This window comes from Pyrus communis, chromosome 16 (genome assembly GCF_041283825.1).
Source record: "Pyrus communis isolate YQ-2024b chromosome 16, ASM4128382v1, whole genome shotgun sequence".
Lineage (NCBI taxonomy): Eukaryota > Viridiplantae > Streptophyta > Magnoliopsida > Rosales > Rosaceae > Pyrus > Pyrus communis.
The window spans coordinates 16897204-16919880 of NC_142580.1; the positions used below are offsets into that span (position 1 = coordinate 16897204).

The 22677-nt window shown below is 37.3% G+C and overlaps 1 protein-coding gene across 1 annotated transcript; it reads left to right on the forward strand.

The window, feature by feature from the left end:
* The first annotated feature begins 16263 nt into the window (after positions 1-16263).
* Positions 16264-20923, forward strand: LOC137730867 (putative pectate lyase 8). The gene is made up of 7 exons (XM_068469859.2): positions 16264-16819; positions 17215-17268; positions 17791-17865; positions 18997-19639; positions 19722-19825; positions 19944-20082; positions 20178-20923. Exons 1-7 carry the CDS (start codon positions 16716-16718, stop codon positions 20397-20399), a joined length of 1341 nt encoding a protein of 446 aa, XP_068325960.2. The 5' UTR covers positions 16264-16715; the 3' UTR covers positions 20400-20923.
* The last annotated feature ends 1754 nt before the right edge of the window (positions 20924-22677 follow it).

Consider the following 22677-nt stretch of genomic DNA (forward strand, 5'->3'; position numbering starts at 1 on the left):
ACCTTCAAGTTCTCCTTAAGTTAATGAATTGGATGAGACAGCCCATACAACAATTCAAAACATTCTCCAAAAGTCCTTTACGTGAAAAGCACAATAAAGATACAATCAAAGATCATTAAGCAACATGAAAACTATAAGTGTTGACGAGGCATTCGTTACTATGATGAGCATGAAACTAGTGCCAAGAATTCATTTAACGCGATCGTTTATAAGCGACCTCCACTACTTGTGAATATAAGTTTGTAACTATTAGGTGAAACTTACTTATATTCTAGCATCATATTCATGCATGAAAACTAAGCGTGCACTCTCAATAAACATACACAAATAAGTTATCAATCAAGCAGTTAAACAAATTGAATCCACAACTCATGAAATTCCAACTGAAGGTAATCAATTTATATTGCAAGCATAAACATGGTTTTGAATCACCCCCTAGCTAACTAGGGATTTAGCCTCTCATGTTCACAGAAAGAGAAACAAAATTGAAATTAAACATAGAGAACAAAAGATTAATTACACCTAAAACGCCCAACGATTCCACTTTGAATTTCTGCACGTTCAAGCTCCTCTTTCTTCTTCTCCTTGCTACAGCAGAGAAGCTTTAGGGGATTTTTGGATGTGATTTTGGTTTAGGAAGGGAGTTAGGATGGTATGGTGGTGCGGCAAGGGGTGTAGGTGGTGTATGGAGGTGTAGAATGGTGGCTAGAATGGATGGAAGGTTGCGGCAGAGATGGAGAAGGTTGATGGTGGCTGCGGCAAGGGGTGGAAGGTTGCTAGAATGGATGGAAGGAGGATGGTGGCTGCGACTAAGAGGTAGAATTCTGAATGAATGATTAAAAGGATCATCTAAGGTGCGGCAAGGTTTAGAATATATAGGGTTTTCAGAAATTAAAACCCTAACTTATTTTTGTTAACTAAAATTAAGTCAAAAGCTTCTAGAATTAGGAAATCAAATCAGAAATTAAAAGGAAATAGGCTAACATATGCGGCTAGGGTTTTATTTAGAAAGGGGAATGTGTTTAAGTGCATAAAATAGGACATAAATACCCCCCCTTGCACGGCAAGGGATGGGGAGAAAGGGAAAGATGCGGCAAAGGTTGGAAGGAGGTCTAGGGCCTTTGTTTTGTGTCCTAAAGTGCATACAAGGCCTTCAAAGTGGCTGGAAAATAAGGACTTTTAAGATTAGGAAAGGTTACCAAAATGGGAAACCTAGGCTTAACTTTCCTACTTCAAGTAGGAATCCTTGTTGGAGTAGGAATCCTCGTTGGAGTAGGAATCCATCTTCAATTAGGAATTCATATTTCTTTAAGTCTTCAACTCACTCATTCCTCTTTTACTCCAAAAGACTCCAATTTGCATATTCTTGCACACTTTGGCTTTATAATCTGAAAACACACAAAAGTGACTCTAAACACTAAAATAACTAAGGAAACACAACATAAATGCACAAGAACAAGCCAATTAAGCTACAAAGTAACACATTAGACCATTTCTAATGGACATGTCAAATTATTAGAGTCGAATTTCAATTGATGGTTGATGTGGCAATTTGAAGTCTTATGCTAAATTTGTGTTTCTCCAACCAAGTTGTCAAATATATATATATATATATATATATATATATATATTTATTAATGTAGAGCTTTAAATGGCTATATTTATTAATTGTTAGAGTGAAATCGAGACAACTAAAACAATATAAGTCTCAACCCAAGAACCAAAAGATCAAGCAATTATTACAGCATTGATTTGCATATGAAGAACAAAGGATAAACCACATATGATAGAGAACTAACCTACAGACATATCCATTGAGGTAGAAGCCATGACTCTTCTTGCAGACAACCTTCTCTTATCTGCAAACCTCAATGCTCTCCCAAGAATAGGTTATTGGTTTGAAAGTGAGAGCGTTGTTTGTGAGAACAGTGACTTATGTTTATATCCAATAAGGAATACTATTCCTCATACCAGAATGAGTTCTATACTTGTGCACATTCAAGAGTTCTCAATATCCCAATCACAATAGGATTTACTCTAGCCAACATGACTAAGACTTCTTTATGATAATTTAATTATCCCAAGACATGCAAGAATCATACTCATATACCCTAACATTCTCCCACTTAAGTATGATTCATCACAATAGATAATCATCTCAAAATATCATAAAGGTGATCACACTATGATTCATCATAATAGATAATCATCTCAACATATCATAAAGGTGATCACACAAGTCTTTTATCAATTACACCAGTGCACAGATACAACCAGCTTACACAAACCAAAACAATGAATTTGTAATTTCCTTTGTAACACGGAATACAAAATCACCTTACAAATCACAATGTTCAGTTTATGCTTATAGCAATGCATCTCAATACAAGAGTGAACCAAAACATATACTCCCATTCACATAGCCCAAAATCGATATAAAAAATATCTATCAATTTTAATAGTAAACTGTTAACTCAAAATCATTCACTATAGGGTGAACAACAGTTATGACACATTTGACAGCTTTATCAGTATTAGAAATGATTCACAAGCTCTTATTGGATTGAAAAATTATTCTCTAGAACAATTAATCACAGAAACATCTGGAAAAATTACACTGAACAAAATCATAACTAACTGCAAACAAACCAAACAAGAAAAGCTAACTAAAACACTTAACTTCCAGAAAATTCTTGCATAATATTTTCCTTGAAAAGTAATCCACTGCCATATTCTAGTAGCTCTAATAAAATTTCTGACTACAATAGCAATTACTCCCACTTTTCAAAAGTTTCCAACACTCCTATCCGAGTAACATGAGACTTGAAAATACCATTAGGCAAAGTTTTTGTTAGAGGATCAGCAATCATCAAATTAGTAGTCAAATGCTCCACTATAATTGCACCCCGTCTAACTTTTTCCTTAACCTTCAAGAATTTCACATCCATCAACCTTGAAGCTGAAGTTCTTTTGTTATTCTTTGAGAAAAACATTGCATAGCTATTATCACAAAACATCTTAATCAGTTTCTGAATTGAATCTACAACTTTTAAGTCACTGATGAAGTTCTTAAGCCAAACTGCCTATTTCATGCCTTCAAAGCATGCCACAAACTCTGCTTCCATAGTAGATGTATAAATCACAGTTTGCTTGGCACTTTTCCATGAAATGGCTCATCCATTGAGCATGAAAACATAGCCTCCAGTCGACTTTCTCTCATCCACGTCCCCAGCCAAATCTGAGTTAGTGTAACCAATAAGCTCTAATTCATTTTCTCTGCCATAGACTAGCATAAAGCTCTTTATTTTTTGTAAATACCTTAAAACCTTTTTCCCAGCTATCCAATGTGCTTCATCTGGATTTGACTGAAACCTTCCCAATAGACCAACAATGAACGCAAGATCAGATCTTGTGCAAATGTTTACATACATTAAACTGCCTACCAGAGAAGCATATGGCTTCATATCCATTTTTTTCTTCTCTAACTCATTCTTTAGACATTATTCTCAAAAAAACTTGTCCCTTTTATTGACAGGTACATTAGCTTTGTTACATTCTTCCATGTTGAATCTTGCTAAGACTCTTTCAATGTATCCATTTTGTGACAGTCCCAATAACTTCTTCTTTATGTCCCTCACAATCTCTATACCCAGAACGTAATGTGCCTGTACCAAATCCTTCATTTCAAATTTTGAGTTGAGCATAGCCTTGGTTTCTTGCAATAATTGCAAGTTTGAACTTGCTATCAGAAAATCATCTACATACAGTACCAAGAAAATAAACTTGGAATATATGCAATCATCCAGTTTATTTTCAGTAAAACCATGTGCTACAACCACTTTGTCGAATTTAATATACCATTGTCTGGAAGATTGTTTAAGTCCATAGATTGATTTATTCAACTTACAGACCATATTTTCCTTCCCCCTTTCAGCAAATCCAGGTGGTTGAACCATGCAAATGTCTTCCTCCAAGTCTCAATTAAGGAAAGCAATTTTAAATCCATCTAGTGCAACTCTAAGCCATAATAGGTTGTTAAAGCCATGATTACCCTCATGGAGTCTTTTGAACAAACTAGAGAAAAAAATATCATTTAAGTCTACCCTCTATGTGTATAACTCTTTACCACCAATCGAGCTTTGTACCTTTCAATCCTTCCTTGAGCATCTCGTTTGGTTTTATAAACCCATTTGCAGCCTATAGGTTTTGATCCACCTTCAGAATTCACCAAAGTCCAAACATTGTTTTTTAACATGGATTGAAGTTCTTCTTCCATTGCTTTCTTCCATAGACTTGCTTGAGCACTTGACATTGCTTGAGAGTATGATAAAGGGTCATCTACATCTCCCAAATCAAATTCAGTTTCTTGTAGGTACACATAGTCATTTGAGGATTGTAGGTTTCTTCACTCTAGTTGATTGCCTTAGAGGTTGTTGCACCATTTAATGATCCTGATGTTGAATATTTTCATTAACCATTGCTAAATGCTCATCAACATATGGTTGTGCACTAGTCTCAGCCATTTCTAAATCTTCATTGTCAATTGCAGATGACACATATGAGAAAATGGGAATTTGCACATACTGATTCTCTGCAAGATCGACTTCTGCAGGATTGATTTCTTCAAAAATAAAGTCTTCATCTTCTAAATTTGCAATATCTTGTTCTTCTAAGAATATTGCATTGTGAGTCTCTTGATTTATTGAATGAGCTTATGGGCAATAGAACTTGAAACCTTTGGATTTCTCAGAGTATCCAACAAAATAGCATGTAGTGGTTCTAGCATCTAACTTCCTTTCACTTGGATTGTAGAATCGAGCCTCACATTTGCATCCCCAAACATGGAAATGCCCAAAACTTGGTTTTCTACCTATCCAAACTTCAAATGATGTCCCATTAACAAATTTGGTTGGAACTTTGTTCAAAATATAGGTTGCAGTCTTAAGTACTTCTCCCCACAAGAAACAAGGCAATTTAGAACTTGAGATCATGCTTCTGACCATCCCAATCAGTGTCCTATATTCTTCTTTTTGATACACCATTTTGCTGTGGTGTGCCAAGAGTTGTATACTGTGCCACAATTCTTTGATGTTGAAGAGAGAGTGCAAAGGGGCCCTTCTGTTGTCCAGCCTCAATATACCAACCAAAATACTCCCCCTATCTGATCTAACAATTTTAATCTCTTTATTTAATTGTTTCTTGTCCTCAATCTTAAAGATATTGAAGCATTCAAGTACTGCTGATTTTTCACTAATGAGAAGGGTATAACAATATCTAGAGAAGTCATCAACGAAATTCACAAAATAGCTATTTCCACAAATGGTTTTGACAGGGAAAGGACCACAAATGTCAGAATGCACAATTTCTAAAAGATTTTGACTTCTCTTTGCATCAAAATTCCTGATATTAGTCAATTTGCCTTTCATACAATCAACACATTATTTCGCATTTTTGAAATCAATTGCAGGTATCAAATTCTATTTAGCTAGTTGCTTAACTTTTTCTTTTGAAATGTGTCCCAGCCTCTTATGCCATAAATCAAAAAAATTTTCTTGTTCATGCTTTCATTTGGTGTTGATATTCAAAACGTGAGATGATTTGTTTTCAATGACATGATCCAATTTCCACAGTTCATCATATATAGTAGTTGTCCATAAAGGTGAATCACATTTACTTCTTTTAAAAAACTTAATGATGTCATCATCATAGAGAAAACCAAAACCTTGTTTCACTAATTTGGATGAAGAAATCAAGTTTCTTCTCATGGCTGGGATGTATAAAACATCTTTCAATTCAAGAACAAAACCCGTTTGCATTTTCAATTTTACAATTCCAATGGCTTCAACTGCTACTTTTGGCCCTTCTCCAACGTAAACATTATAAGAAAACTTATCAGTTTGTTTTTGTCTTTCAAAACCATGTAATGTGTTTGTTATATGCACTGAACATCCATAATCAAACAACAATGAATTAGCAAGAATTTCAACGAAGTTTGAATCCACACAAACATAGACATTAGTTCTACCTGTACTCTTCAGCTAATCCTTGAATTGCTCACAATCCTTTTTATAGTGACCTTTAAGCTTACAATGATGACACCTAATTTTAGTCACATCTTTTATTTTGACACTAAAATTATTAGATTTAGAGGGTTTGGAATATTTAGCAAACTTACTAAACTTATCAACATAATTCGAAGGTTTAGATGCCTTACCAGAAGTCACAATGGTCTCTTTATGGCCAGTTTGCATGAAGTTCACAGATTCTGGCTCCTTACCCTTCTCTTGCCTCTGCCGAGTTTCCTCTTGCACACATTGAGCAATTAATTCATCCACAGTCCAAGTCTTGTCTTGAGTGTTGTATGACACTTTCAGTTGACTATATTTGGCTAGAAGAGCTTGAAGTATCATAAGGACCAATTGCTTCTCACCATTATTCACTTCCATGGAATTGAGTTTTTTTGTAGCATCCGTCATCTTCATTATATGATCTCTTATTGATGTATTCCCTTCAATCTTGTAAGTTGTCAACATAGACATATACTGACTAATTTCAACCTTCTTAGATTCCTTGAACTTGCTTTCAATGGCCTTGAGATAATCAACCGCGAGATCATGTTTCTTAATTCCTCCTCTCACCATGTCTGTCATCCCACTTTCAAGAATGAATAAAGCAATTTTGTTGGCCCTTGCCCACCTTTCAAAATCAACTTTTTCTGATTTGGTACTTTTATCTGTCAATGGTGATGGCTTGGGCGTGTCTAATGCAATATCAAACTCATTTAGAGTCAGCAACATACCAATTTCACGCTTCCATCTCTTATAATTGCTTCCACCAATGAGAATCAGAATAGTTGCCAGATTAAGGGTTTTAAGTTGAATTGCAGGCATAGAAACTCCATAGATAACTCATGGTTTTCGTTTCGAACCAGATCGGAGCAACAATAAACAAAATAGTTAACTTTTGCAGAAGTATCAGGATGTTCATACTAAATCGAATTTTTTTTGTTTTGTTTTGTTTTGTTCTTTTTTTTTTTTTGTTTTTGTTTTTTTTTTTTTTTTTTTTTTTTTTTGTGTGGATTCTAACAATTGAATCAAAGAACATCATGAATAAAGAAAACGAGATTAACAAGAATTACCTCAAGGATCATTATCTTTGAGGGCACACAACGGAATTTTAATTATTGAAACATGAATCCATGAATAATGTGTTTCCTAAAGTGTTTGCGTGAAACTTAACTTAGAACCCGATGAGAAAACGCAGAAGCAGCATTCTGGAAAGGTTCACCTTTCCCTTAGACCAGTCACGATCGAAATTTTAAATTTTTTAAAGAAAACCCTAGTTTTGACCCTTTATATCCCAACGGTAAAAAATTTCTTAAAAAAGGTCAAAAAAAACGATGTCGTTTATTTAATGATTGTTTTATCACAGATTTGTTCTTCCATTCCAGTTCGAAAAAAACTTCATAACTAAAATGTTTTATCAATTGAACTTAATCACAAGATTTGGTAGGCTCTGATACCACATGTTAGAGTGAAATCGAGACAACTAAAACAATATAAGTCTCAACCCAAGAACCAAAAGATCAAGCAATTAAATTACAGTATTGACTTGCATATGAAGAACAAAGGATAAACCACATATGACAGAGAACTAACTTGCATACATATTCATTGATGTAGAAGCCATGACTCTCCTTGCACACAACCTTCTCTTCTCTGCAAACCTCAATGCTCTCCCAAGAATAGGTTATTGGTTTGAAAGTGAGAGCGTTGTTCGTGAGAATAGTGGCTTATGTTTATATACTAATCCACAGATTGCCCTATTACAATCTAATAAGGAATACTATTCCTTGTACCAGAATGAGTTCTATACTTGTGCAAATACAAGAGTTCTCAATTCCCAATCACAATCGGATTTACTCTAGCCGACATGACTAAGACTTCTTTATGATAATGTTAATTATCCCAAGACATGCAAGAATCATACTCATACTCTAACATTAATTTGTTGAAACATAATTTTATTGGTTCAAATGTTAGTGGAATAAGGGACCTACCATTAAATTAATAAAAAAAAGTTGACGTTGATGTCAAATTTGACTCCTAAACACAAAGGCTTCAAATCCAGCTAGCAAATAACACTTCAGTTGGAAGGATTTTTTATGTCAAATTTGTAGTCATATCTCCACCTAAAATTTGACATCTCATTTAGATATTGAATTTCTTTTCTATTTTTTTGTTTAGCTAATCTACCATGATAAGTAAAAAGGGGTGAAATAACTTTGTACGGGCAAAAAAAAAAAGAGAAAGAAATCACACTCGTCAACATGTGAAGAAGTTGAACATACTGCTCAGTCATAGAAACCCAATTGAGATATGTTGAATCTCGTCCCGCAACTAGAAGAAGATCACTTCGAGAGAAAAACTAACTAGCAAGAACTTGAGTTGCGATCAAACTGAATGCATGCAAATAATTAATAAAGTGATGTTTTAGAAGGTAAGTGATAAATAGGCCATCAAAAGGACATATTTTCCTCAAATATATTTTACTTGTCTCTTGAAGATGCACAGCCATCTTTAGTGTGTTCTAACTCCCGAGGTTAGTGTTCCTTTCAAACAAAGATAAAAACTTATGACCTTTGATGACTTTTTAGTTTTCTTATTTAACATAAGAATATGTACATAGATTCTAATATAAGTGATATTCTACACTAAAAGAAAGGAGAAAAGTGTGAAACCTGAACACTATGAGTTAAAAAGGAAAACCCTAATCAACACGGTATCCATCACTTAGATTAAAGAGATTCTAATTTGAATATAAAAAGAAGAAGAACACCTAACTTGCTAATTTAATTGGTTTAAATTGCCGAATTACTCGGCGACTAAAAATGGTCTATCCATTAGAGAAGATTGTGCAGCACAAATCAAGGGTTGGTCGAGACTGTGCAAGTCCTGGCTGCAACTCGCTCGCTTTGGGCAAAGGAGGAAAAAGCACAAAGCTAATGAAGTTAGACTCGCCAGATTTTTTTGGTAGCAAACATTGGCCTACGGAATCTCTCTTTTACTTTCCATTATGTAAAAGGTGCAATTGAGTGAAAATTAGAAGTGTCAAAAGCAACCCAACTAATTGAACCCTCTCTCTCTCTTGCGTGTATGCCAAGTATGAAAGATTGTTTATGCTTGATGGATTTGTGGGCCTCCATCAATAATCTCACTCGTCAAGGAACCAAATTGATCAACAGTGGTTAATGTTAAAAGAAAAGGAGAGAAATTAATAACCACATTATTATTAGTCACTTAGTACTACGGTCTAATAGTATTCTTCTTCATTTGTAAGTAAAAGGTTTTAGGTTTGACTATTGTCAAATGCGAGTTTGAACCACATTATTGCTAGCCCATTGTGAGGCTAAATCTACTCCCTCCCTCTTAATGTAGATAATATCGTTTGTTAAAAAAAAAATAATAATCATTATGATTAACTAAACATTAATGACTCGTTTGAAATTGTTTTAAAAGTTACTAAAAGAGCTTTTCATAATAATGGTTTTAAAACCAATCCTAGCAAAAATCCTGAAAAAAGCACTTCAAGTACTTTTGTAACCAAAAAACATTTCTTTTAAAACCATCTTTAGTCATTTTAAAAGCATTTCCAAACGAACCTTAAGAGACTTTCAAAATAATTCCCAACCAACATGGACCATCTGATTAGATGCAATAGTTAGTATATTACAAATGTTTGAGGGCTATGCAAGAAATTAAAAGGGTTTGGAAACTAAGAACAACAAAAATGCAGCACATTTTTCTTTTATATATATATGTGTGTGTGTGTGTGTGTGAGTGACATGAAATATGTTCCGTTCTAGTCAAGTTAAAAATAAAAAACATGAATCTTACTTGATGATCAAATGGTGATGCGGCTGTAAATTCAAACATAAAATTAAGTTGACACATCTTGTGATATGTGTGACATGCAATATATATATATATATATATGCGCGCACAAATAGCATTTTAGCTTGACCTTTGTGAGTTTTTTATTTTACAGGCTAATGATAGAGTTAAGCTTGTAAACTCAAAAAGTCAAAGCTCATAAGTCATAAGCAACGGAGTTGTTGATGATGCTGTTTCTATGCATGTCCACCTTTTTGCACTGCATGATGAGAGTAAGAGCATAAACCCTCTCCAGTAAAATGGAAGGGCGTGCCAAGTTTGCCATGATGGGAACCACCATTGCTTGTTGCATGGCAACATTATCCTGCCCCCAAAAGGTAATTAATATAAGCGATGGTTTACATTTATCGACACTACGAAGGAGAAATTGAGCTCAAAACACAGTGCATTAATTGAAAAGTTAAATTCTAAAAATTATAAAGACAATCTACCACTTACTTACAGCTCGAAAATTCTAACTTAATCTTCCAATTAAACCTTTTATTTGGTGTGAAAAGGAAAATATAAACTTTCGCCCATTTTCTTGGGTCCAACAACATTCAAGTTTGTGTTCCCGCTTACCCGCTAACTTTAATTCTTTTTCCTTTTTATGCTTTTTTTATTCCATTCGATCTTTTCGAACTTGTTCATATCTTTTTTACCATTTCAACTTAGTAATACATTCAATTGTGGTGAAGGTAAAACTGTAAAATACGTAGCCAGTTCTGGTCGACTCGACATCTACATTCCAATCTTGAGAAATATTAAGGACTCTCTAAAAAGTGAGAGTTTTTATAAACTTTCTATCATTTCATGTTTTCAACACAATATGTATAATATTGATATGAGAATTCACGTTAAATTGTGAGGTAATAGAAAATTCATAAAGAGTACACTTGAGAGAGTCTCCTTAACATTTCTCTCCAATCTTTTATGGGTAAGTTGTGATTAGAACATATGTGTGCAAGTAATAAGGGTAGTTGTCGTTAACTGAGTAAAAACCCAATATAGACTTTAGATCACTTTTTTGCAAGGTTCTAAAAGACGTTAGGCGCTAGTCGGGTAGCGAGTTGGGACCTAACGCCTAGGCAGCTAGGCGGGGTCTAGATGGGCGCCTAGGCAGACTAGGCGGATTTAACTAAATCCATTATATTTAATGTAAATAAGTGTATGTTTATACTTAAAATATATGTAATTTCATCATAAACTACAAAATAGAATGACACATGTATTGTGAAGTATTGGAACATAATGAAAACATGGAGAACAAACATATAATGTGTACTACAATTTATTAAAAAAATAAAATGCAAAATGAAAGTTATCTATTTTCTGTCTAACTGTGTCACAACCTAAGCGGGTCTGAGCGGGCTAGACGGGTGCCTATGCAGTCTAGGAGGGCGCCTCAGCAGGTCTAGGTGCCATTTCTTAATTTTCAAATGCCTAGACATTAATTGCGGCAGTGGCCAGCCGCCGAGGGCTAGACGACACTAGGCTAGGATTTTTAGAACAATGCTTTTTTGTGTCATTTTACTTTAATGTCTCATTGGAGATATTTTTCAATGTGTCAGCTAAACACGTGATAGAACTTCACATATTATTATACAATTAGAAGAAAGTTTTTTTTTTGTTTTTTAGTATCCCTCCAATTGTATAAATGCATGTGGTATCCCGTCCCATGCTCCGGACACACTAAAAATCTATTGTCTCCTTGTTATGAATGGGACCCATTAAAAAAATGGAGTTTTAACGAAATACTCCCGGTACTGTTCACTTTTAACGAAAATGACATTTTTACCTTTCCTAGTACTATTCACTTACACATTTATTTATCATTTTTCATTAAAACGAAAGTTTTTAAGGATTTTTTTGTTAGTTTTCCTTTAAAAAAATCCACATTTTTTTTTCAACTGTAAGATACTTAATTGTTTCTTGTGAACCAAGCAAAATACATACCCTAATTCGATCATCACGTCACTTATGAACTAGCAAGCAACTGTATCTATGTATATATAGATTATGGATACAAAAGACACGTCATAAACGTAGTTTATTATTTTCAAATAATAAAATGATTCTAATCAAATACGAATCGATACTTTAAGATCAGCAGTTTAAAAAAAAATTTAAAAAAACCTATCTAACATGCATTAAGATATTGCTTCTGCTTTGTGATAATAAGTACTCAGGCCATATATCCCTAAGTTCTTTTTTCCTTTTGTTCGGTCAAATATATTTCTGTCATATCCCGGTCCAGGGCGAATCACTTCCCGGGCCCGCTCCACCACCGTAGCATGATATTGTCCGCTTTGGGCTTACCATTCCCTCACGGTTTTGTTTTTGGGAACTCACGAGCAACTTCCCAGTGGGTCACCCATCATGGGATTGCTCAAGCCCCCTTCTCGCTTAACTTCGGAGTTCCTACGGAACTCGAAGCCAGTGAGCTCCCGAAAGGCCTCGTGCTAGGTAGGGATGAGAATATACATTTAAGGATCACTCCCCTGGACGATGTGGAATATCACAATCCACCCCCCTTAGGGGCCCGACGTCCTCGTCGGCACACACGTGGCTAGGGTTAGGCTCTGATACCAAATTGTCACATCCCGGCCCAGGACGGATCACTTCCTGGGCCCGCTCCACCACCGTAGCACGATATTGTCCGCTTTGGGCTTATCATTCCCTCACGGTTTTGTTTTTGGGAACTCACGAGCAACTTCCCAGTGGGTCACCCATCATGGGATTGCTCTAGCCCCCTTCTCGCTTAACTTCGGAGTTCCTACGGAACCCGAAGCCAGTGAGCTCCCGAAAGGCCTCGTGCTAGGTAGAGATGGGAATATACATTTAAGGATCACTCCCCTGGGCGATGTGGGATGTCACATTTCAGTTTGAACAAATTTACATATGCATGATCCATATGTTGACAATATAATTACCAAAAAAAAATTGTACCAAGAATTCAAGATTACGTTGTTGAAGAGGGTTTGGAGATTTATTTGTAAAACTTTAGATTAAACCAACAAGTCTCTGTGTTTGCTCATTGGTCATGTGCTTGTGGAAAGTTCTTCAACTAGCTCTTCATTTAGTGGTATTTTATTTTAGCAATAAAATTTTAAATTCGAATCTCAATACTTTTTTCCTGTTAATTAAAATGATATTCTTAGGATTCATTTCAAAAGAAAAAAAATGACATAATATTGCATGGCACAGGTGGTCGTGACGGAGGGTGGAGTAATGGGCAGGGTCAACCCTAAGGGTAGCCAGGTAAGATGACCGTCTAGGCCCTCGATTTTTTTGGGCCCAAATTTTTTTTGATATATCTATTTGTATTATAAATACTATCAAAGTAAGATAGATGACACCGAAAGCATGCTGACGTTGTGGAACAGCCGTAGTGGTTGCTTCTTGTCCCTTGTTTGAAACTCAAAGCAGCTCTTTCATATATATATTTGTTAATTATGTAACTAAAAAGTCCATGCAATAGCCCAGAAGACTCCCAACAAACATCCAAATACAATTAGGAAACCTAATCTAAAAAGAATTTTTTATTTTTATATTTGGCCTTTCAAAGGTAATATTTAAATAGTGTTTGTGTATTTTTTTTATATTAATTTTTAATAATATTTGATATAGAAATATATTTTTCTTTTCATGTATTTAGTAAATTTTTTTCTACATATTAATGTATAAAGCATCAGGCGTCAGTACACTATAGGGCCCCAATTGGAAGGCTTGCCTACGGCCCCCAAACTCTCAGGGTTGGCCTTGGTAATGGGTTATGAGTAAGGTTAAGATTAGGTTTAGGTTAAGTCTTGGATTTTCTACTCAATATTACTATGATCTAGTAATATTTCTCTTCACTTATAAGCGAGAGGTCTTATGTTCGATTCTCGTCAAAGGAGAATTTGAACTATATTATTACTAACCCATTATGAGGCTAAGCCCACCCTCTCCCCTTTAGTGTAGATAACATCGTTTGATAAAAAAAAAAATGCTTGCTTCAAAGAGAGGATGTTAGATCCCACATTGCCTAGGAGAGAGGATCCTCTATGCCTTATATGTAGATGCCCACCTCCATATAGCACGAGGCCTTTTGGGAGATTAATGGCGTTGGAGTTCATCAGAACTCCAAAGTTAAGCGAGTTCGCGTGAGAGTAATCCTAGGATGGGTGACCCACTGGGAAGTTCTTGTGTGAGCTCCCAGAAACAAAACCGTGAGGGCGTGGTCGGGGTCCAAAGCGGACAATATTGTGCTATAGCAGAGTAGAGCCTGGGATGTGGTGGAGCCTGGGTCTTGATGTGATAATTTGGTATCAGAGCCACTATGTCATATGATGCGAGTGAGGGTGGATTGTTAGGCCCCACATTGCCCAGGGGAGAGAATCCTCTATGCCTTATATGTACATGCCCATCTTCATATAGCATGATGCATTTTAGGAGTTCACTGCCACGAGGCCTTTTAGGAGTTCACTGGCTTCAGAGTTTATCGGAGCCACTATGCCATGTGATGCAAGTGAGGGTGGATTGTTAGGCCCCACATTGTCCAGGGGAGAGGATCCTCTATGCCTTATATGTACATGCCCACCTCCATATAGCATGAGGCCTTTTAGGAGTTCACTGGCTTCAGAGTTTATCGGAACTCCGAAGTTAAGCGAGTTTGTGCGAGAGCAATCTCAGGATGGGTGACCTATTGAGAAGTTCTCGTGTAAGTTCCCAGAAACAAAACCGTGAGACCGTGGTTGGGGTCCAAAGCGGACAATATCGTGTTACGGCGGAGTCGAGTCCGGAATGTGGTGGAGCCCGGGTCGGGATGTGACAAAAGATTAAAACAATTGCCTCAGAATTTAAGGTGAAAATTATGGATGGGATCCGGATAGATAATTAATTGTGGTACCAAAAAGTTTCACAGTTTTGGTGACAATTTCTCGTGCATTAAATTTCAACGCTATTTTTTATTTATTTATTTTTTTTTTTTTTGCATTATTTGTAGGTGAAATGGATGGCTTCAATTCTTGTCCTCCTACCAAAACAAATATGAAACCAACTCCAGAGTTTTTGCATTACATGTGAAAGCCTTAATCATATCTCAACCCCACTACCTTTACCACCCAAAAAAAAAAAAAAAACATTTTGCCCGAAATGATCTAAAATCAAAGTCTAACTGTTGAAATGACCAGTATTTAGCATGTCATCAATATTTTATCGCTATATCGTCGATATTTGACCATTATGTCGTTGATGTTATCATTTCAATAACCAGGGCCTGGAATTAGATTGTTTTAGTTAAATCCCAAAAAAAGCATGAGAATATATATATATATATATATATATATATAAGATGCCAATTGTGAATTTGTAAACTTGTAAATTCATTGCTTTCATATTAACATGGTGTATAAACATGCACACAATTTCTTTGTTATTTATTGCCTAATGTTGCAAATATGAGATTAACCAAGTTGGCTAGAAGCCTAGAACAATATCTTCTTCCATAAAATCGCTTGTACAAAAAACAAACACATTCCCTAATGTCACAATAAGCTATATTAGTCCCATTCAATATTAACAACAGACTGGTCACTTAGTACTACGATCTGATGGTATTCCTCTTATTTGGAAGTGAAAAATCTTAGGTTTGAATCTTGTGGATGACGAATTTGATACCAAATTAAATTGCACATTATGCCAAACTACTCATTCTCTTAGTTTAAAAATATCAATATACTTAAAAAAAAAAAAAAAGAGACTGAAATCTAATAAAATTCCAGACTTAATTATATAACAAATTAGATTGCACATTATGCCAAACTACTCCTTCTCTTAGTTTAAAAATATCAATATACTTAAAAAAAAAAAAAAAAAGAGACTGAAATCTAATAAAATTCCAGACTTAATTATATAAAAATTTAGAAATTAAAAAAAGAAAAAAAAAGAAAAAGAAAACTGCCACCAAACGATCCCTTAAATTCCACAGCAAAGTGTTGTGTACACAAGCTGTAAGCAAAAACGTCCCTCCCTCTAAACCACTTGAAAGTCGAAACCCAGAGGGGCAGTCAAAGGAAAGCTCTTAAGGCCGTGATTGGCGCCTCAAATTACATATGGACCCAAACACGCCATTATTAAAAAATAATTAAAAAGTTATAGAAAAAAAGTAATAAAAAGAAATAGCTTAATCCGTAGCGCAAAACCAGCAGATTACCGTGACGTCTGTCCCCGTGACCCCCGTCCGTACTCGACCTTTCTCTCTCCCGTAACGGCCTCGTCCGACGTGGCAAGAAAAAGCGTTGAGCCGGAGAAGTGCTGTTAAAAGTTGGTTGGAGCAGCGCAGTAAAACGCAGTGAAAAGTGAAAATCCCTGGCAGTAAAACAAAGACGGACAGTACTAGGGAGTATGGAGGGGTGGGGCAGTTAATGCAGGAGGTCGGGGTTGTTTGGTTGTTGGGTTAGAGAGAACCTAATCCAGGGGAGCGAAAAGAAACAAACAGTGAAAATTGGTGTTTGGTGTTTGTTTGTTAGTTAACTGTAAACGGCGTTAGAAGGGAGGAAGGAGGGGGTGGGTGTGCATTGTAGAAAGTGGGGTGTCTATATAAAGAGAGTGATTGTTTGTGGAAGCTCCCCATTCTCTGACTCTACTTGTTTTGCTCTGCTCTCTCTCTCTACATTCTTTTGTGTGTGCGTGTCTTTAATTTCTCTCTGCTCCCACATTCCCTCCTCCTTACAGAAACACAGAGTTAGAGAGAGAGAGAGAGAGAGAGTTTTAGAGGGAGAGAGAGGGATTGCAATAGCAATGGCGGTGTTTAATAGTAAGAAGAAATGGGTCGGTGCGTTCGTGACGGTGCTTCTCATGTTCTGCTTCGCTGCTGCTGCAGTGTCTGAGATCTCTCGCAACAGGTTCACTTCTTCTTCTTCTTCTTCTTCCTCTTCCTTTCTCTCTCTCTCTTTCTCTTTCTCTCTCTCTCTCTACATTTCCTGTGAACTTTAGTGAGAGAAAGTGGGCAATGGGGGGGGTATCTGACTGGAAAATTGGACCTACATTCTTTGTTTTTTGAGTAGAAACTGTAGTACGGACCAAGAATCTGAAGATTCTATAACTTTGAGGGGTGGGAGGGAGGGGGGTGAGTTGTAGACGACTCCATTGAAGCATAGGAAGAGCTCAGACTTAGTGAGCGAGAGAGGTCTTGGAGTTGTCCGTACATATTGGGGGGTGTTTGGTTACATTTCGTACTTCAGTTTCCTACAAATTTGTTTATCTGTATGTTTATTCTGGTAAATTTGTTAATGTGCAGGAATGGAGGAACAGACAAGTTGCAGAGCTCGAGCGACTCGTCAATGGCAGCCAGGTGCGTACCCAACTAAAACCTTAATTCCTTTTTCTTCTTCGTCCTTGTCCACGTGGATGGATCTCAACCGTCGCCCTGTCGGTTCAGTTATTTTGGGCCGGTGGATGATGTTTTGTTCTTACACTAAACCAGTAAAATAAAAAATTTCAACCGTCAAGATCTGGATCCAAAGATCTCAGCCGTTTATTCCGTCATGTTGTGGCCCAGGAGCTGGGACTCCCACCCTTTTTCAAATTCCCGAATTACCCTCGTCCAGTATCCATAATTCCACATATGCACCACTCGCCGACCAAAACGCCCATTAATGGTTTTTACTCGAAAGTATCGGTGGCCCCGAGCTCTGCACTCGCACACACACACTCGCTGTAAATCCTGCTTTCCTCAGTCGTTTGTCCTTTACTTTTGATCTCCGCGACCGAAACGTGTCGCTCTCCCATTGGCCAAATATATTCCGATTGACGCTAATCCAACGGTTTTATGGGTGAAAGTGAATGTTTTGGGTTTTTCCTTTTTTTTTTGCAGAGTGGCTGAAGATGACCAAGGATTCAACAAGCATGCAGTTGAAGACCCAGAAGAGATTGCTTCCATGGTTGACATGTGGGTAACTTTAGCTATTTACCTCTCTCTCTCTCTCTCTCTCTCTCTCTCTCTCTCTCTCTCTCTAACGTATGATCATGTTTGACTGTGGAAATGCACATGGGGTAATCTAGGATAAGAAAAACATAATTTTTATTTACTTTTGGGTTGAATAGTAGAAATTTGAGTGCATTGAGGGATGGTTGGTGGGGTAGTTCAGGGGCTGGGTGAGGCATGGTAGCTAGCTCTTAATAGTGCTCTTATGAAATTTGGACCTAACCAAACTGACTCACCCAATTGCCAATTTACATTTAACCCAGTTTCTAACTTTCAAAAATGCCTCAAGTTATTAGAATTCAGTGACCCATTTGCCAATTTGCATTGGAATATACTTTCCCTTTCTTTCATGCCAATCAAATCTGGTGAGATCCGTTCGTACTTCTTCAAATTAGGCCACCCAAGCCTTTATGCCCTCTCTCTCTTCCTCATGAATTTGATAGGTTTAGGCACCACCCGTTGGCTATAGGCTATTACATTTACATAGAAGAAAAGTGGTAAGAAGACTCTCTGAAAGTCGAACTCTCCGCCACTTCATGTTTTTGAAACAATGTTTTATAATATTGACCAGGGAATTATGCCAAAAACATGAGGTGATCGAGAATCCATAGAGAGTTCCACTTTGAGTCTCCTTAACATTTCCCTTGCTTAGAATTGCAAATTAGGCTTTTTAACTGTTACCGTGGAGGCAGGCAATCTTTGGTTGTAATAGTTTTGGTAATTATTGATCTTACGGTCTCTCTCAGTTTATATGGTAAAACTTTTTACCAATGTGATAGGTTTTACTTTTTACCCATGTGCTGCCAGAGGAACTCTGTTTCTGGACAAAAATCATAGGGGAGTTTTTCTATCCGTTACACTGATGAGATAAAGACCAAATTGTCCTCCTCGCAAATGGACAAAATACTGGTTTTTTCCCTTTCGTTCGAGTGCTCAGGATTTGGTCAAATACAGTAGAGGACGAAACAAGAAAGAAAGTAGGCAGAAATTGCCTCCAATAGATTAATCTCAGTGCTAATGAGTATTTCACTTTAATTATTTCTTAAACCATGTTTGATTATAATGTTGACAGTAGAAACACTGTTGATATTGCAGGAGTATCCGAAACAGCACTGAGAGGAGGAAGCTGGGCTACTTCTCCTGTGGAACTGGCAATCCAGTCGATGACTGCTGGCGATGTGATCCCAACTGGCACAAAAACCGCAAGCGCCTTGCAGACTGTGGCATTGGTTTTGGCAGGAATGCCATTGGTGGTCGCGATGGACGCTTCTATGTTGTCACCGACCCTAATGATGATGACCCCGTTAACCCCAGGGCTGGCACTCTCCGCCATGCTGTCATCCAGAACGAGCCTCTCTGGATTGTGTTCAAGCGAGACATGGTGATACAGTTGAAGCAGGAGCTCATCATGAACAGCTTCAAGACCATTGATGGACGTGGAGTCAATGTTCACATTGCTAACGGAGGATGCATCACAATCCAATATGTTACAAATATTATCATTCACGGCCTCCACATCCACGACTGCAAGCCCACAGGAAATGCTTTGGTGAGGAGCTCGCCTACTCACTTTGGGTGGCGGACAATGGCTGATGGCGATGCTGTCTCCATCTTCGGGTCAAGCCATATTTGGGTTGATCACAATTCCCTCTCCAACTGCGCTGACGGTCTAGTTGATGCTGTCATGGGCTCAACTGCAATTACCATTTCCAACAACCACATGACCCACCACAATGAGGTGAAGTTTAAATGCTTCTGAATCGACTATTTACTTCCATGTGAATTCTTTTTGTTGTAATATTGACATTGATCAAAATCAGGTGATGCTGCTGGGCCACAGTGATAGCTACACCAGAGACAAGCAAATGCAAGTCACAATTGCTTACAACCACTTTGGAGAGGGACTTATCCAAAGAATGCCTAGGTAGGTAGTTAATTCGTCAATGTTGGTTTGGTTTGTTGACAGCAGATATGAAAATACCAAGTTGTTGTACGATGCATTTAGTGTCGATGCTCATAAGACATGAACTGTGATAATGCAGGTGCAGGCACGGGTATTTCCATGTCGTGAACAACGACTACACTCACTGGGAAATGTATGCCATTGGTGGAAGTGGAAATCCCACCATCAACAGCCAAGGCAACAGATATGCTGCTCCAACCAACCCTTTTGCAAAGGAGGTATTTATTGCAGTACTAATAATATTTACGTTTCAATTAGTTCATGTTTACCACCATAATAACCGCTCATTGGGATGATGAATTACATTGTAAAGGTTACCAAGAGGGTTGAGACGGCTACCACTGAATGGAAGAACTGGAACTGGAGATCAGAAGGAGATCTGCTGCTCAATGGTGCCTACTTCACTCCATCTGGAGCTGGAGCTTCCGGAAGCTACGCCAGAGCCTCAAGCTTGGGAGCCAAGTCATCTGCCATGGTTGGATCCATAACTTCAGGTTCCGGTGCACTTCCATGCCGCAGAGGCCACCCCTGCTAGTATCTCATATTTCCAGTTTACCAAAATTATATAGTACTACTCAATTTCCATCCACATATTCCATTGTTTTCTACCCCAATCTTTTGCATTTTTCAAAAATTTGGCAAGTGTACATTATTTACACATGTCATCATATCGTCCAATCCACTCTCCCTCCCTCCCTCCCTCCCCAGATTGTCCCTGTGTTATTGGTCAACCTCGGTCTGCTTCAAGTGAAAAATACAACGCCATTTTTAGGAGCAGGTACAGAAGCGTTGTTCATTTATTTTTCTTCGTTGCCCTTGTGGTCTCGGTCTGTTTGATCCCTTGGTATTCTAACTACCATTTGTGTGTCAATCTTCCTCCTCCCATCAGTGTGAGTCTTTTTTATACCTCTCTGCATACATTTGGGTTTTTACAGGGATATGAATGATTTTGTGGGTTTTCTTTTGTCCGGAGTCTTACAAGCAAGCAAGCAATAGTGTGATATGAGTGTCAAACTTTGAGTTATGAAAGGAAATAGCAAGTGCAGTCGTGTTTTCTTACTTTTGTTACTTAATTTCACCTTTTTTTTCTTCTTTTACTTTTGGCAAGTGCAATGGCAATGGAAGCTATCTTTTACTTTTGCTTTTGTTTCTCTGCCGGCACTCGTTACTGTTTCCATGTGCTCTCCCCAACACACCACATGATCACATCAAGTGATTAACCAACACAATCACCTTTTCCTTCAACTTTCTTCCTCATCATCATCTTACCAAATCATGAATTACTAGACCCAATTTGCTTAATTAATTTGGGATTTGTTTAGCAATAACCGTATCATCATCAATCATGACTCGGATTTGATATTTTAATGCTGGAATTTTGTCCCATCAAAATGCAATGCACCATAATCCATGAATGAAAAGATAAGATGGCTACGCCCCACACCATCTCCAAGTGAAAATTGAATAGGTTTTGTAAAACTAACACGGGTTTTCTTTCGGAGCTATTATCAGCACTCCAAATGTTATGTTGTACTCTTCCTTGACGAAAGACAAAAGAGAGCAAAAAGTGCATGATGACTATTTTAAAGTGCTAATAATAATAATTCCCTTTTTGTTAGTTGATATTGTTAGTTGATAAAAATCAAACTTCAGAACAAAAACCAAACGTGTGGTTGTGTAAGTAATATTATATCGCAAGAGATGTTTACTCAAATGAAAAGATTCCGAGTTGAAGGCTAGGATTATTTGTGGAACAGAAATTGGTATATACACAGATATACCAAGCAGTACAATCCTTACATAGTATAAGTACAAACCAGGACTAATCGATCGAGATCGAGACCTACAAAGAGAAACTGAAAGCCACGTATTTAAGTGCAACCTAAAATTCCCAGCGGATTTATTTTTTCCGAGTGAACCTTGTCAATTCTATGTGGTGTCCCAAATGACCCACTACCATTTTTCTTGTGGGGCAAGAAATAAATGTTTTGGTTATTGCCCACCCCCTCTCTCTTCTAACATGGAGGTGGGCATAGAAATGTTTGTAAAATAGCACATAAGTGGAAACAATGGTAGTGATGCGTCCTATTTCATATGTTGGATGATGCGGCCCACCACCATTTTTCTTGTGGGGGCAAGAAATAGATGTTTTGGTTATGCCCCCCCCCCCCCCCCCCTCTTCTAACATGGAGATGGGCGCATAAATGTGTGTAAAATAGCAGATAAGTGGAAACAATGGCAATGATGCGTCCTATTTCATATGCTCCTCCCTTCCCCCGGAGGTGGGCGCAGAAATGTGTGTAAAATAGCAGATAAGTGGAAACAATGGCAGTGATGCGTCCTATTTCATATGATGGATGATGCAACCCCATCAACATATTGGGGAAGGGGAGGGGAGGGGGATTGGGATGACCATTTTGCAATTGCATGTGAGACGGGGACCATTTGGCATGTGACAATTGGGACCATCCAAATTTCTCTTTCCGAACTTGTGTATGCACTTACAATGATATACTTACACGTAATCGAATTTAAGACATTCTTACAAGTAAAGAGGAATATCACTAAACTACAGTTCTAATTGACAGTGATTCATTGACTTTACTTCTCGATGAGTACAATAGTACATATATATAGAGTAGTTAGTGGACAAGAAAACATTGAGGAGTGAAAGTTTGTTAAGTACTTAAGACTTGAGAAGAGAATTCGAGTCTAATAGTGTAAAGTTTGTAACTAAACATGGTATTAAAGTGATTGGTTGTGTGATAGAGCTAAAATCATGTTGCCAAATGTGTTTTAGTAGCCATTAGTGG

Excerpts from the sequence above, each read along its gene's own strand:
- LOC137730867 (XM_068469859.2), top strand. The coding sequence starts at position 16,716 with ATGGCGGTGTTTAATAGTAAGAAGAAATGGGTCGGTGCGTTCGTGACG. Across the intron at positions 16,820-17,214 it reads TCTGAGATCTCTCGCAACAG|GAATGGAGGAACAGACAAGT; the intron begins GTTCACTTCTTC and ends GTTAATGTGCAG. Across the intron at positions 17,866-18,996 it reads ATTGCTTCCATGGTTGACAT|GAGTATCCGAAACAGCACTG; the intron begins GTGGGTAACTTT and ends TTGATATTGCAG.